We start from the raw sequence: 16,144 nt of genomic DNA on the forward strand, positions 1-16,144 counted from the left end.
TACTGCTAAACAGACAAGTGAGGGAACTACAAGGAAACCAGAGAAACTAAATAAAAGATGGTCAGACTGTAAAACTACAACAAAAACAAAGCCTAAATAATTAATCCAAGTGATCAGCAATACCAAAGGAGCAGGAACAGCACAAATGATGGGAAACAAGTATTACCAATCAGATGACCCAGCTAAAAAGTAAACAGTAAATAAACACAGCTTGTGAAAAACAAATCTACGCAGAGCACACAGACCTATTCTCAAGCAAACATTTCAAAAAATTCATTGTAAGGTAAACACAAAATTCATGGGAAAAGAATTTCACTAAGCTTACCCATGGCAAAGCCATCATCAGTAAAGGCAGCTCCAATTTTATTTTTTTTATTCAACTTCTCCTTGCAACTAATGGAATGCTCTACAAAGTTGAGGGTCTAAAAAGATATAACAACGTATCAGAGAAACGACTGTGCTAAAAAGAGTCAGAATTTAGTTCCTAAAACAGACATTTCAAAAATTATAAATAGAATCTCTTCTAAGTTCCTGCCTTTTTGATTTGAAACACTTGCCTCATATAAAAAGCTTCTTGGTGAGATCACAATATGTGTAAGTATCTCATAATGGCTCTTTTCCAAATCCTTTAAATGTCAGCACTCCCTCAATCACCACTTAACCCAAGCACAGTGCCTTGTTATAAGATTCATTCTAAAATATCATGCACATTTTACAGATGAAGGGACTAAGGCTTGAGAAGTTTAGTAACTTCCTGAAAGCCATAATCTAAAGCAAAGCTGAGTCAGAAAAGTAGGTCTGCTTTACTTAAAAGCTTAAGTACTCTGAAACACAGCAATGCTTACTTCTGCCCACCCAATTCATGCTATAATAGTATTTTTTTTTTGTTTGTTTATTTTTTCATCAGAAATCACTTTATTAGGAGGCCAGAGAAACCTCAAAGACCCACAGTCCTAGCAGCCAGACTATTAATTGGAGTCGTTCCAGAAGACTCCATTCTTGAGACTTGAAAGACAGCTTAGGGAACAGATAAATAGCCTGAATTTGGAGTCATTCAGAGCTCAGTTTAGACTTAACTTGGCCAGTGACAACTGGGTGGGCTGGGGCACATTATTTACCTTGCAGGGTCTTGATTTCTTCACCTCTAAAATCCATAGTATTGGACGCCCCTTGCAGGGAAGGTTGAAGCAAACCAGAAGCAAAGCGTGCGCTGTGCTTGGCACAGTTGGAGCTCAGCGAATGTTGGCTTCTCTTCCTTCCCAGATGAAAGACCATTTATCTAATACATGTGTGCATTCCATTCATAAAATGTTTCTGAAGTATGGCGGGGAAACCTGGAAGGCATTAAGGGAACCCCTCTCGACCCCGTGAATCCACAAAGGCATCAGGGCTGTGGTATCAATGCAAATGAGCAAAGCACGACAAGAGAGGCCACAGCCTGTGCAAAAAAGAGGCCTAAGTCTAAGCCCTGGTACTTGGAGATGTTGAGACAATGAAGGAAGGATTTTTGACAGAGCTACTTGGACCTTCCTCCCCTCCCCAGCACATTCTTTTTTTTTTTTTGGTTTTGTTGATTTTTGCTATGGTCTCTTTTGTTTCTTTTGCATTTATTTCTGCTCTAATTTTTAAGATTTCTTTCCTTCTACTAACCCTGGGATTCTTCATTTCTTCCTTTTCTAGTTGCTTTAGGTGTAGAGTTAGGTTATTTATTTGACTTTTTTCTTGTTTCTTGAGGTGTGCCTGTATTGCTATGAACTTTCCCCTTAGGACTGCTTTTACCGTGTCCCACAGGTTTTGGGTTGTTGTATTTTCATTTTCATTCGTTTCTATGCAAATTTTGATTTCTTTTTTGATTTTTTCTGTGATTTGTTGGTTATTCAGCAGTGTGTTGTTCAGCCTCCATATGTTGGAATTTTTAATAGTTTTTCTCCTGTAATTGAGATCTAATCTTACTGCATTGTGGTCAGAAAAGATGCTTGGAATGATTTCTATTTTTTTGAATTTACCAAGGCTAGCTTTATGGCCCAGGATGTGATCTATCCTGGAGAAGGCTCCATGTGTGCTTGAGAAAAAGGTGAAATTCATTGTTTTGGGATGAAATGTCGTATAGCTATCAATTAGGTCTAACTGGTCTATTGTATCGTTTAAAGTTTGTGTTTCCTTGTTAATTTTCTGTTTAGTTGATCTATCCATAGGTGTGAGTGGGGTATTAAAGTCTCCCACTATTATTGTGTTATTGTTAATTTCTCCTTTCATACTTGTTAGCATTTGTCTTACATACTGCGGTGCTCCCATGTTGGGTGCATATATATTTATAATTGTTATATCTTCTTCTTGGATTGATCCTTTGATCATTATGTAGTGACCTTCTTTGTCTCTTTTCACAGACTTTGTTTTAAAGTCTATTTTATCTGATATGAGTATTGCTACTCCTGCTTTCTTTTGGTCCCTATTTGCATGGATAATCTTTTTCCAGCCCTTCACTTTCAGTCTGTACGTGTCCCCTGTTTTGAGGTGGGTCTCTTGTAGACAACATATGTAGGGGTCTTGTTTTTGTATCCATTCAGCCAGTCTTTGTCTTTTGGTTGGGGCATTCAACCCATTTATGTTTAAGGTAATTACTGATAAGTATGATCCCGTTGCCATTTACTTTATTGTTTTGGGTTTGAGTTTATACACCATTTTTGTGTTTCCTGTCTAGAGAATATCCTTTAGTATTTGTTGGAGAGCTGGTTTGGTGGTGCAGAATTCTCTCAGCTTTTGCTTGTCTGAAAAGCTTTTGATTTCTCCTTCATACTTAAATGAGATCCTTGCTGGGTACAATAATCTGGGCTGTAGGTTATTTTCTTTCATCATTTTAAGTATGTCTTGCCATTCCCTCCTGGCTTGAAGAGTTTCTATTGAAAGATCAGCTGTTATCCTTATGGGAATTCCCTTGTGTGTTATTTGTTGTTTTTCCCTTGCTGCTTTTAATATTTGTTCTTTGTGTTTGATCTTTGTTAATTTGATTAATATGTGTCTTGGGGTGTTTCTCCTTGGGTTTATCCTGTTTGGGACTCTCTGGGTTTCTTGGACTTGGGTGATTATTTCCTTCCCCATTTTAGGGAAGTTTTCAACTATTATCTCCTCAAGTATTTTCTCATGGTCTTTCTTTTTGTCTTCTTCTTCTGGAACCCCTATGATTCGAATGTTGTAGCGTTTAATATTGTCCTGGAGGTCTCTGAGATTATCCTCATTTCTTTTAATTCGTTTTTCTTTTATCCTCGCTGATTCATTTATTTCTACCATTCTATCTTCTAATTCACTAATCCTATCTTCTGCCTCTGTTATTCTACTATTTGTTGCCTCCAGAGTGTTTTTAATTTCATTTATTGCATTATTCATTATATATTGACTCTTTTTATTTCTTCTAGGTCCTTGTTAAACCTTTCTTGCATCTTCTCAATCCTTGTCTCCAGGCTATTTATCTGTGATTCCATTTTAATTTCAAGATTTTGGATCAATTTCACTATCATTATTTGGAATTCTTTATCAGGTAGATTCCCTATCTCTTCCTCTTTTGTTTGGTTTGGTGGGCATTTATCCTGTTCCTTTATCTGCTGGGTATTCCTCTGTCTCTTCATCTTGTTTAAATTGCTGAGTTTGGGGTGTCCTTTCTGTATTCTGGCAGTTTGTGGAGTTCTCTTTATTGTGGTGTTTCCTCGCTGTGTGTGGGTTTGTACAGGTGGCTTGTCAAGGTTTCCTGGTTAGGGAAGCTTGTGTCAGTGTTCTGGTGGGTGGAGCTGTATTTCTTCTCTTTGTTCAGTCGCGCTGTGGGGAGGGAGGGAGGGATGCTGCAAACAAATGACACTGGCGTGCGCTCGCAGTGCCTCAGCCACACTGGGTCTGCCCCCGCTCACGGCGCGTGTAGCCTCCCTGCCCACACTGCTCGGGCTCTAGGTTGTTCCGCCAGGAACAATCCGAGGCTGGCCCTGGGTTGCATGCACCTCCCAGGTCCAAGCCGCTCAGGTTCAGGCACTCAGGTAGTCCTCAGAGGCGCAGACTCAGTTGGGCCTGCATTTTGTGCTCTTCCCAGGTCCGAGCAGCTCAGGTGATGAGGTGTTTGGCGAGCGCCAATGCTGCGACTTATCGCCTCCCCGCCACTCGGTTATCTGGGTGTAAAACCGGCGCACCTTCTCAGGCAGATGCTGACCGTCCAGACCCCCAATAAGTTTTAGTTAGCAAAGAAGCCAGTTTTATAGATAATGTCTCTCTGGGGCTGCGATTGCCCCCTTCCGGCTCTGGCTGCCTGTCATCGGAGGGGGAAGGTCTGCAGCCGGCTATCTCTGTTTAGTCCTTTGTTCTGTGCGCGGGCTGGCGGTGTCTTAGGTTAGGGCTGGCTTTTTGCATGGTAGATATCCCACAGTCTGATTTGCTAGCCCTAATTATTTCGCTCAGATAGTGCTCAGGGTATTCAGGCCAGATTCTTACTCTCAGCGATGCAGCCAGCGCCGTGCCTCCCTGCCCAGCCCCCGCTTGCTAATGGCGGATGCAGGCGTCTGCACTGCTTCTCCGCTGGAGGAGTTACCGTAGGGCTCGAAATCTGCGAGTTTTAATTGTTTGTTTATTTTTTCTCCCTGTTATTTTACCCTCTGTGCTTCCAAAGCTCGGGCACGGATTCGGCAGTGAGGAGGTTTCCTGGTGTTTGGAAACTTCTTTTTTTAAGACTCCCTTCCCGGGACGGAACTCCGTCCCTCCCTCTTTTGTCTCTTTTATTGTCTTTAATATTTTTTCCTACCTCCTTTCGAAGAGTTGGGTTGCTTTTCTGGGTGCCTAATGTCCTCTGCCGGCATTCAGAAGTTGTTTTGTGGAATTTACTCGACGTTTAAATGCTCTTTTGATGAATTTGTGGGGGAGAAAGTGTTTTCCCCATCCTACTCCTCCGCCATCTTGGCGCCTCCTATAATAGTATTTCTTACCATATTCTTGGCTTAAAAAGCTTAGTGGTCATTTGGATAAACAAATTCCCCCCGAAAAGCACTTCCCTAAAAATTTAGCTCCTGTAAAATACCTTAACTAATCACAGCATTTATTCAACAAAGATTTACTGAAACTTACTATGTGTGCTCAGTTGCTTTAGTCGTGTCTGACTATGACCCTCTGGACTGTAGGCTCCTCAGTCCATGGGATTCTCCTCAGTCCATGGGATTCTCCAGGCAAGAATACTGGAGAGGACTGTCATGCCCTTCTCCAGGGGATCTTCCCAACCCAGGGATGGAACCCATGCCTCCTGTGTCTAATACACTGAAGGTAAATTCTTTATCCACTGAGCCACCAGGGAGGCCCAATGAAATAATTACAGTAAAAAAAAATGAATACCATCTAACACTCTACAGGGCAACACTCCTGACAATGACAGAAACGCAGTGCATCTACAGTGTCCAGCCCAGTAAACCACCAGCCGCATCTGGCCACTGTGCACTTGAGATGTGGCTAGTGAAACTGAGTGCCTGAACTTTTTATAAAATTTTAACTAAGTGCCTACTTGGGGCTATGATAGCACAGCACAGGAATAAAGAGAGGCCTGTTTAAAAATAATTGTGGTACAATATGATAAGTACTACAATAGCTTACACTGGAAACAAGATTATCATATTTCACTTTTTTTTTGCCTGTAAAACTTACTTGGCAATGAACTGCATTTTGTAAAATCTTTGTTAAAGATTTCTTCCTTAGATATTTCATGGTTTTTTCTGAAATTAGATTAAAACTCAAAAAAACAATAGTGTCCCATACTTTTCTTCTTTGTGGTGTTCTTAACCCACCTGTTTTCTCCATCACTAACTGAATTTTGACAGCTGCCCTGCAAAACTCCTCTTCCTCACATCCACAAATGGTTCCTCACTGCTGTTTACTATGGCTTCAAATTAAAGAACCATGGTGAGAATTCACCGTGAGTTAACTACATTATTACTGAAATATAACTAAGATAGACTTGCTTCCAGTCTCACAACTATCTGAGTATGAAAAGACAATGCTTATCAGATAAATATGGACATTTTTGCTACATGGTATAACATTATAACAGAGTATTAACAATAAATGTATTTTAAAAAGAAACAATAGAAAGGAAAATGCATGAAGAAAAAAGCTATCCATAGCCATCAGATACTTTGAATTCATAATAATGGTTCTAAGTTGGCAGACTACAGTCCATGGGGTCGCAAAGAGCTGGACTTGACTCAGCAACTAACACTTTCACTTTCGGGTTTCCCTGATGGCTTAGACAGTAAAGAATCTGCCTGCAATGTGTGAGACCCTGGTTCAATACCTGGGTCAGGAAGATTCCCTCCTCCAGTATTCTTGCCTGGATGATTCCATGGACGAGCCTGGTGGGCTACAGTCCATGGGACTGCAAAGAGTTGAATACGACTGAGCAACTAACAATAGTATGTTAGAATATATGTGTTAATTCAGACAGCAACATTAAACAAGTTATTGCTCTTGATCAAAGTTAGATGTAATCAGAAGTTACATCTGCTCAGTGATATTTAGACTTTAGAGCTATTCTTTTACAATTTTTTAAGAAAGAGCTTTTTAAAGAAACCTTTACAGAAGAATAACTCTTTCCTAATATATACCTCTCTAATCTCTTAACTCCATTTTCCTCGGTGTAATAACTGTTTTCATACTGCAATTGTGGTTATTTTTAAGATGTCAACTACAGAACTAGAGCAGCACACACTATATACGATTAAAAAAAATTAGTTTAGATGTTAATATTTACTACTGAGTAGAGATATGCCATGCTATGCTAAGTCGCTTCAGTCATGTCCAACTCTTTACAACCAATGGTCTGTAGCCTGCCAGGCTCCATCTGTGGTTCTTTACCACTAGTACCACCTGGGAAGTCCCTTTAAATAGTATGCTTTTAAAAACACTTCATATTTTAACAGTCTACAATTAATCACTTAAAATGACTATATAATTCAGTCCAAAGATTACATGGTATATATATAAAATGGAATATACCCAAGTAATTTAAATCACACTAGGATTCCTCTGGCAGTTATTAACTCATAAGAATCTATCTTAATTATAAAGAAGTCTCATTCTGCACAGCTAGTAAGTAAAAATTCTAGGCCACATTCACTGAGACCACATTTAGTTTTATCTACAACCAAAAAGTCAACAATACAGTCTGTGTGCATTTCTTGCTGTAAAAAAATAATTGGATCTATTTATTAATACTTTAAAAAATTCATTTTGTGTATTAAAAATACTCACCAGAGGGGGAACAATGATATAGAAATTTCGGAGATGTATATTCTTGGGCCTTCGAAATTCTGGAGCAAAAACATCCACAAGCATTTTGAAATATTCTGTGCCTTCAGCAGAATTTCGTGTGTGATCACTGAGGACTGAATCCAAATGCCTAAAATGCAAAAAAAAGAAAAAAAGTATTTATTTGGCTCCTTTCTCAAAAGAAGGGGAAGCTTTTAAAATCCACCTCTCATTAGTTTAGATGAGAGCACTCAAAAATATGAATTACTGGAAGACATCTCTAAACTTCCTTGGAGTACAGGATGAACTTTTTTTTTTAATGGACAGAAGCTTATCATTGTTTAATTAACTTAGTCCCTAAAAGAGAACATGTAGTGCCTCTTGAAATTTTAGAGTTTTGTATTTCTTCTTCTCAAAATGAACTGTGCAGAAGTCCATTTCATTGTAAATAAATTCCTCTTCATCTTAACTCTCTTCACTAACATTCCTACACTTCCTGACTTCAACTGTAATCTATCTCCTTTTCAAGAATCTAGTTTCCCACTCAACCTTCAGGCTTCCCTCATAGTTCAGTTGGTAAAGAATCAGCCTGCAATGCAGGAGACCCTGTTTCGATTCCTGGGTCGGGAAGATCCCCTGAAGAAGGACAGGCTATCCACTCCAGTACTCCTGGCCTTCCCTTGTGGCTCAGCTGGTAAAGAATCTACCTGCAAGATGGAAGACCTGGGTTTGATCCCTGCGTTGAGAAGATTCCCTGGAGAAGCGAAAGGCTACCCACTCCAGTATTCCGGCCTGGAGAATTCCATGGACTCTATAGTCCGTGAAGTTGAAGAGTCAGACACGCCTGAGCGACCTTCATTCATTCACTGAGTCAACCTTCAGAAACATTAGCTGCTGCTTCTACATCCTTATGTATGGCTATTATCACTTTCAAATTACTATTCCTCCACCAATAAATGGTAGAAATCTCTCTCCTTTGAGATGCATGTGACCCAACTATGTCCAACTATCTAACCACTCCTTCCTGAAAGCAGACATCTATTAACCATTTTAACCACTTCACTTATCTTGAACTATGATACCTGCTCCAGAAGACATTAATGTACATTTAGAGAATCAATTTATTATCATAACCTCTTAATTCCCTGACATCACCTGCCATAAACTTTATTTTACTTGATGAGTAAACATCAAGGCAAGAACACAACACAGGTACTCGCCATTACACTGCATCAGGGGGCCCTATGTCAGCATGTAAGGTGGATACATCAGTCTCTCCACTGGGAAGGTGTTTTTTCCCCTTTATGATTAATAATCAATTTGTGAGACAATGTTTTCACAGTGAATACTCTGTTCTCCAAAAATGTTTGAGAATTCATTGATGATTTTTGTCTGATGTCAAGTCCTACAGTGGTAGTTGCAAAACTGGTTTTTCCCCTAAATTTTCTCATCCCTTTCATATTTACTAGCTGGCAATCACTGTAAAAAGGAACTTTCCCTCTGTCTCTCCAACTTTTATTATCACTGTATCACAGATTCTTCTTCAGTATTATGACCAATTTCTACCATTATTCTTTTTGATATTCAAATTGTTTCCACTTCGTCCAAGGGTGCCCCTTCATGCCTGACTCAATAACTGTTTTAGTTATTAATAAGAAAACCCAGTTTTCTAAATACTTAACAATTCTGCATGCCTTTTCAACTTTTAAATTGTGTTCCAAAATCACTACTTAAAAGTCTATACATGTGCACTGTTCAATAAGATTGTCATTAGCTATTTAAATTTAAATGAAATAAAGATTTTATTTCAATTCCCTAGTCCATTAGCCCTATTTCCAGTGTTCAACAGCTACATTTGGCAGTGACCACTGTACTGGACACTACTGCTCCAGATTACATAAGGATGGACCAGTATTCTAGAACCATGCTGGCAAAGAGGAATATTAAAAAAAGAGTAAAAAGAAATAGGTAAGTGGCTTCTCTGGTGGCTCAGTGGTAAAGAATCCGCCTGTCAATGCAGGAGCCAAGGGTCTGATGTGTGATTCAGGAAGATTCCACACGCCGTGGAGCAACTAAGCTCACGAGCTACAACTACTGGGCCTGTGTTCTACAGCCTGGGAGCCGCAACAAGGAAACCACCGCAGTGAGAAGTCCATGCACCACAACTCGAGAGTAGCCCTCACTCTACTTTGTTGAGTAGCTACAACAAAGACGCAGCACAGCCAAAAATAAATAAGTAAATAAAATTATTTTTAAAAATAGGTGAAATGTATTTCGTTAATGAGATTTTTTTTAATTTCTTCTTTTTAAAAATTATTTGGCTGCACCCAGTCTTAAGCTAGAGCACAGGAACTCTTAGTTGTGGGCTTGTGGGATCTAGTTTCCTGACCAGGGATAACCCAGGTCCTCTGCATTGGGAGTGAGGAGTCCTAGCCACTGGACCACCAGGGAAGTCCCAATTTTGTTAATGAGATATTTGGCTTTTTTTTTTAAACACTAAATCCTCAAAATTAGTTATGAACTTTATACTTCAGCACGTTTCAATATGGACTAACCAACCACATGTCAAGTGTTGAACAGTCACATGTATCTGAGGGCACCGTCTAGAAGATCCCTTTTAGTGATGTTGGAAAGATCTCAGAATACTGCAGTCTTAAAACAAATTGTATCCCATAAAAATACCATTATTTGCATAATAAAAACACTGACATATCAGTTTATATGTTATCCTTTAGTCTTTAAATGAACATACATGTTTTTAAATCTCCAAATTTAACTTATTTTTCCAAGATTAGATTACCTTGCTGCTTTTAACGTTTCTTCTGCAAGACCTTCTTCTTTGACTAGTTCTTCAAAATTTACAATATCTTCAAGATCAGGTACAAATCTACATTAAGAATTTTAGAAGGCATTTATTAAAGCAAATTAAATATATGCAATTGACAGACGAAAAGCAGTACTGTAAGACTAAATTTTTCAACAATATCTTTGGAAAGAACTCTGCATTTATTTCACTTGTATTATTACTATCACCAGTTTATATTTGGAACAACTGAGTTCCAAAACTCAATTTCAGCATTTTTAATTATTTACATATAATCATCAAATTATAATCTTTACAAATTATGTAATCTATAGAACATTTCAAACTGCACCGATAAATTAATTTCAAAAAATACAGATTTAAAATTGGAGAAAAATATTTAAGTAGTAGGATTAATGGTTTTCTTCCATATTTGATCTCAAAATATATCAACAAGAAAAAAGCCCCTTCTACAATATTACTTACAATGAAGACAGATTTAAATGACATAAAATTTCTAAATGGCATAAATAAGGCAAAAATATGCTTGTATCCATACCTAATGGCATTGCTGCTACAGTGAAGGCCACCAGATCTTATCATTCGTACATAGCCCATAGCATTACCTTAAAAACCACATACACACAAAAATCAGATGTTTATACAAATAACTCTAAGTTCTAATAATCAGGAATACAGTTATATATAGCAGTCAATTACAAGGTTTCAACTCGTAAGAACCAAGAGACTTTGCTGTATTTTACTTCAGTTTTGCTCCACAAAAATAAAAGTTACATATTCGTGCACTTAAAATATTGTTGCTCAGTCAGTAGTGTCCAACTCTTTGAATATAAATGTACATAAACTTACACCATCTATATTAAATATTTTAAAAATAAGTGTGTTTTAATTGATAAATGCATTAAATTGAGCACATTTTAAAAACTCAAACATTTAACAATTACTGTTATCAACAGCTTCTTCACTCACATTAAATAACATGTCTCTCTCTCTCTCTCTCTCTCTCACACACACACACACACACACACACACACAGCTGCAAGTGGTATCAAGAAATCCTTATCTGATTCCTCCCAAACTAGTACCTCCAACCAAGACTGTTCCTCTAGGCTTTTTTTAATCCCATGCCTACATCTCCATGTCTAAGAAGAATTTTTAATTTAAGAAGTTTAACTCCAACTGAAGATCTTCACCCCCAGTTATATTTTCTTCCTCAGAAACTGACAAGTCTATCCTTCCAGTAGCTCAGGCCAAACCCAGTGAAGTCATCTCTGCCTCCTTCCTTACCCTCAATGTCGTTGTTTAGTTTAGTTAGTAGTGTCCAACTCTCTGTGACCCCATGGACTGTAGTCCACCTGGCTCCTCTGTCCATGGGATTCCCCAGGCAAGGATACTGGAGTGGGCTGCCATTTCCTTCTCCAGGGGATCCTCCCTGTGGATCAAACCTGCATCTCCTGCATTGGCAGGAGGATTCTTTACCACTGACCACCAGGGAAGCCCTCCTTTCCCTCATACTTCAATCAATGGCAAATTACACTGGCTCTACCTTCAAAATGTCACCAGAATTCAACCAGTTTTCCCGACCTTCACAGCTCTCACCCTATTCCAAACCACCAGCAGTTCTTGCCTAGAATACTACACTATGCAATGGTTTCCTGATCTATTTCCACCTTCAGTATGCCACACCTCAACAATGTTTCCTTTATTTAGAGGTTAGTGGTTCTTTGATTCTGCCCCTTGCAACTGTTCTGATACCACACCCTACCATCTGGGTCTTCACTAACTCCATTCCAGCCCAACTGGTTTCCAAAAATGCTAAGCAGACTCGGGACTTTTGCATTTACCACCACCTCTTCCTGGTAAACTCTTTCCTTAGCTATGCATGCACATGGCTTATTCCTTCATGTTATTTAGGTTCCTGCTCACGTGTCACCTACTTAGAGCTTTCCCTAAATGTCATTAAACTATATCATTCCCTGAATATCACTTAAATCATTTAAAATCATTAAGTGTTTAATGATATGTCACCTTACTCAGCACCTATTACTGATACATATCTTTTTGTCTGTATCTCCCCCAACTAGAATGCAAGATCTATGATATAGCTTTTGTTTTCTTCACTGCTCCAACCCTAAAGCCAACATTTCCTATTCAAATGAAATGAAAATACTTGTGAGTAAGAACAAACAAAAAGATAAGAAGTAGTCAATACTTCATAGATTACAATAATAAAATTATGCACTTAACAGACATTATCTCATCTGATATCATTAAAAACCTTCAATTAGGTATCACTGAATCCAAGGCTTATCTCAATATAAGAAATGATGTTAAAATGCTTCTTTAATATGCATCTTAGAAAAATGAAGTATCTAGTTTGATTGTTTTCCATCAAATTGGTCAAATTGTTTTCCTCCAAATTGGCTGATCAAAATATGCTGCTGCTGCTAAGTCGCTTCAGTCATGTCCAACTCTGTGCGACCCCATAGATGGCAGCCCACCAGGCTCCGCCGTCCCTGGGATTCTCCAGGCAAGAACACTAAAGTGGGTTGCCATTTCCTTCTCCAATGCATGAAAGTGAAAAGTGAAAGTCAAGTTGCTTAGTTGTGTCCGACTCTTAGCGACCCCATGGACTGCAGCCTACCAGGCTCCTCCGTCCATAGGATTTTCCAGGCAAGAGTACTGGAGTGGGGTGCCATTGCCTTCTCCGCAAAATACACTAGTGAGAAGCAAATAGGGAGCAGCAGTAAAGAGTACTACTGTGAGCTAGACTACTGGGTTCAAATCTGAACTCTGTGCTTTTTAGCTACAAAACCTAGGTCAAGTTACAAACTTTGTATCTTAGTCTCTTCATTTATTAAATTAAGCTATAATGGGTTAAACACTGGGTTTACTGTCATAGATATTACCAGCACCTAGAAATACTGTACTGTCCTCAATAAATATGTGGAATCAATGAATATAATACTTACTTCACAGCATTGAGTTTTACATGTGTTAGAACATATAAAGCACTCAGAATAACTTTGGCACATAACGAATGCTCAATAAATGTTAATGGTGGCGGTTATTCATTCAGCAGGCAGGTTATTAGACAAGAAGACTTCTCATTTTGCTCCCAGCTCTAGATTCCTTACTCCTTTTCTCAACAGAGTTAACAGACTCAAAAGCATATTACAATTTTTACGGGCAGAGGTAAAGAACTTATATTTCCTAAGAAAAGAATAAAGAATAAAATACTGGAACAAAGTGAAAAGGATAATATTCACCAACTGTGCAATACATGCCAGGGGCAGAGGTGACATGATTTTTTGTGTACTGGGGAAAAATGTGTATTTTCATGTATATTGGGGGGCAAAATGACTAGCATCCTAAGCTCATGAATTAATGATTACTTCATAGTACAAAACTACTTTTAGAAAATGTAAAAACATAAAATAAGTACTACCACAAGCAGTATTCACAAGGGGAAAAAACTTATTGGTGTGTGAATTTTAAAGTTTTAAGCAACACTGCTCTGAAGAAACAGCTCTTGAGTACCATGGACTCTAGCTTTGGGTATCTGACCTCTGGTATATTACATGCAAAACTGTATGTGAACATGCATAGGGGCATTATTCTGAGGAAAATCAATTCAGTATTTTCATCAAATTCTCAAAAAGGGTTAACAACTATTGCTCCATAAATTTACAATCTAATATGACATTAAACATCACTATGAATAAAAGATTACTAGACAGTATCTCACTATTAAATTGTTTAAAATTAAAAATTTACAAAGGTAAAAGTCTCTAAGTTCTTGTACTAATACAAAACAGAAAGTTTTAATGTGTAAACCAATTAATTTATATAATTTTAGCTAGTGCTCACTGACTTTATTCCCTAACTAAATGTTTATTATACCTTTCCCACTAGTAAACTTAAAGCCTCTTGAGAACAAAGGCTATTTGTATTCTCAGCATCAAGAAAAATATCTGGTATAACAAAGGCTTTATAAATGTTTGATAAATGAATCAATGAATCTCAGGAGGCCAAATTTTGCCAAATTAGAGTCAATAATGGCTTCCCCAGTGGGTCAGGTGGTAAAGAAATTGCCTGCAATGCATAAAACCCAGGTTTGAGTCCTGGGTCGGAAGAGCCCCTGGAGAAGAAAATGGCAACCCACTCCAGTATTCTTGTCTGGAGAATCCCAGGGACAGAGGATACTGGTGGCTACCATCCATGGGGTCACAGAGAGTCAGACATGACTGAACGACTAAGTTTCAGTTTCAGAGTCAATAAGAATTTACTGAACTGCTTGCGGTCTGCAACTGTGAAGAATACAAAACATCTTTGGACTTGGAGCCGAAAAACCCTGGTTAAAATCCCAGCAACACCACTTATTTCTGAGTTTCTCTTTCTTCATCTTTAAAAAGATGATTACATGCCTATCTCAAGTGTTACCGTGAGGACATTAATAGAGGTAATGCATATGAAAAGCTCAAATAAGTATACAGATTTTTAAATCTTGGATTATTTTTAAGTGAAATTCTTCCTTTTAAATAGTGTTACACATTTCAGAAAACAAGTTCTACTTGTAAGGCAGAAGGACAACTCAAGAAGTTACATATAAACATAAAATGATGGAGCATAGAAAAATTATTAAATAACTTTTCACCTTAACACCGCACATTTTTGCATTCAGGCTTAACCTGAGGGAATCTCTTTTAAAAGTCTGAAATAGGACCTTGAAAAGAATAGGCACCCAATAAATAATTACCAGTTGACTATTATGAGTATGGCCTTTGAGATGAGTTATATTTTTAATTTAACTGAAGAGGTTTTATTTATCCACTAAGTATTTATTTATAAATATTTTATTTATCTATCAATTATTTGTGCATCCAATCATACTTGAAAAACTTTTGTTAAGGAAAGGAATTTACTAGTGGAATAAAGCTAAACTTAGGCACACACATATTAAAGTTCATTCCTATGAGATATTTATAATATATAAGACAGATTCCTGGCATTTGTACTTTACTTTCCAACATGTTTACAATAACTTACCAATTTGGCTGATGAGCTGCCTGAACTGATCAAGGTAGCTTTGTCCCTCTGGGGTTATTCCAAGTTTTCTGATGCCTCGATTGAATTTTTCTGCTCTTTCAAAAGGATACTAGAGAGAAAATTTGAAGACTGCCATTATTAATAAAGACTCCTAAAACATAAAATATCTACCAAATCAATCATACCAATATCACTGTTCTAATTTTGCATTTCCATTGTGTTCAAAAAAATAATTACTGAATTTAATGACAAAAAAATTATATATAGCACAAAAACTACCAATATTCAAGGTTAATATAAATTAAATATTTTTATATTAAAGGGAATAATTATGAATGCCACCAAACTTAGATTTCCCATTACCAATATTAGTCTTCCAACTGCTCTATCAGACAGATAAAAGAAATCAATGCTTCCTAGAAACATCTGTTCAGAGATTTGTGGTAAGTTTCCATGGGCTGAAAAGTATTAGGGGCTTACATAAAAACACACTCCTTCCCAAGTAACACACATCAGCTGAACTAAAATTTCTAGCTGCCATCACCAATTAAAAAAAGGTTTTTCAAGTCTTAGTCAACTTTTTTTCAATCATTCATTTTATATAAGTAACAAATGGAAACAATTCTTATACAACAGCACCATTTATTTCTCTGAACATTAATTTCTGATTCAATAAAAATGAGTTAATATAATTTCCTGATAACTTATCTGTAATTTTATTAATTATTTTGCTGCTCTGATACTGAAAAGAATGAACTAATATATAAGAGGGCTAGAACTAGGTGATGCTTAAGAAGAGTAATAAAAACAGGTTTGGATGTGGCAGATCAAACATAAAATCCATCCAAGCCTGCTGGTTTCTCTATCCACATGGCTATACGCAGCCTCTGTACAGTTAACACTTACAGTTCACTTCACTATGGGAAAATTCAGTCCAGAGGGCAAAAGTAAAATAGCATTCTTATAAATTATTGGTGGGATTGTCAACTGGTGCAGTACTTTTAGAGT

General features: G+C 37.6%; 1 protein-coding gene across 2 annotated transcripts in view; it reads right to left on the reverse strand.

The window, feature by feature from the left end:
• The window catches only part of WASHC4 (WASH complex subunit 4), a 62,330-nt gene that overhangs the window by 5,096 nt on the left and 41,090 nt on the right, over positions 1-16,144 (reverse strand). For both annotated transcript variants that reach the window (XM_005899065.3, XM_070370227.1), the window contains exons 26-30: positions 15,137-15,245; positions 10,626-10,692; positions 10,064-10,150; positions 7,267-7,414; positions 326-422 (exon numbers count right to left, since the gene is read on the reverse strand). In XM_005899065.3, the coding sequence (XP_005899127.1) occupies positions 326-422; positions 7,267-7,414; positions 10,064-10,150; positions 10,626-10,692; positions 15,137-15,245 (508 nt within the window). The remainder of the gene's footprint in view (positions 1-325; positions 423-7,266; positions 7,415-10,063; positions 10,151-10,625; positions 10,693-15,136; positions 15,246-16,144) is intronic.

The sequence above is a fragment of the Bos mutus genome, chromosome 5 (assembly GCF_027580195.1).
Source record: "Bos mutus isolate GX-2022 chromosome 5, NWIPB_WYAK_1.1, whole genome shotgun sequence".
Lineage (NCBI taxonomy): Eukaryota > Metazoa > Chordata > Mammalia > Artiodactyla > Bovidae > Bos > Bos mutus.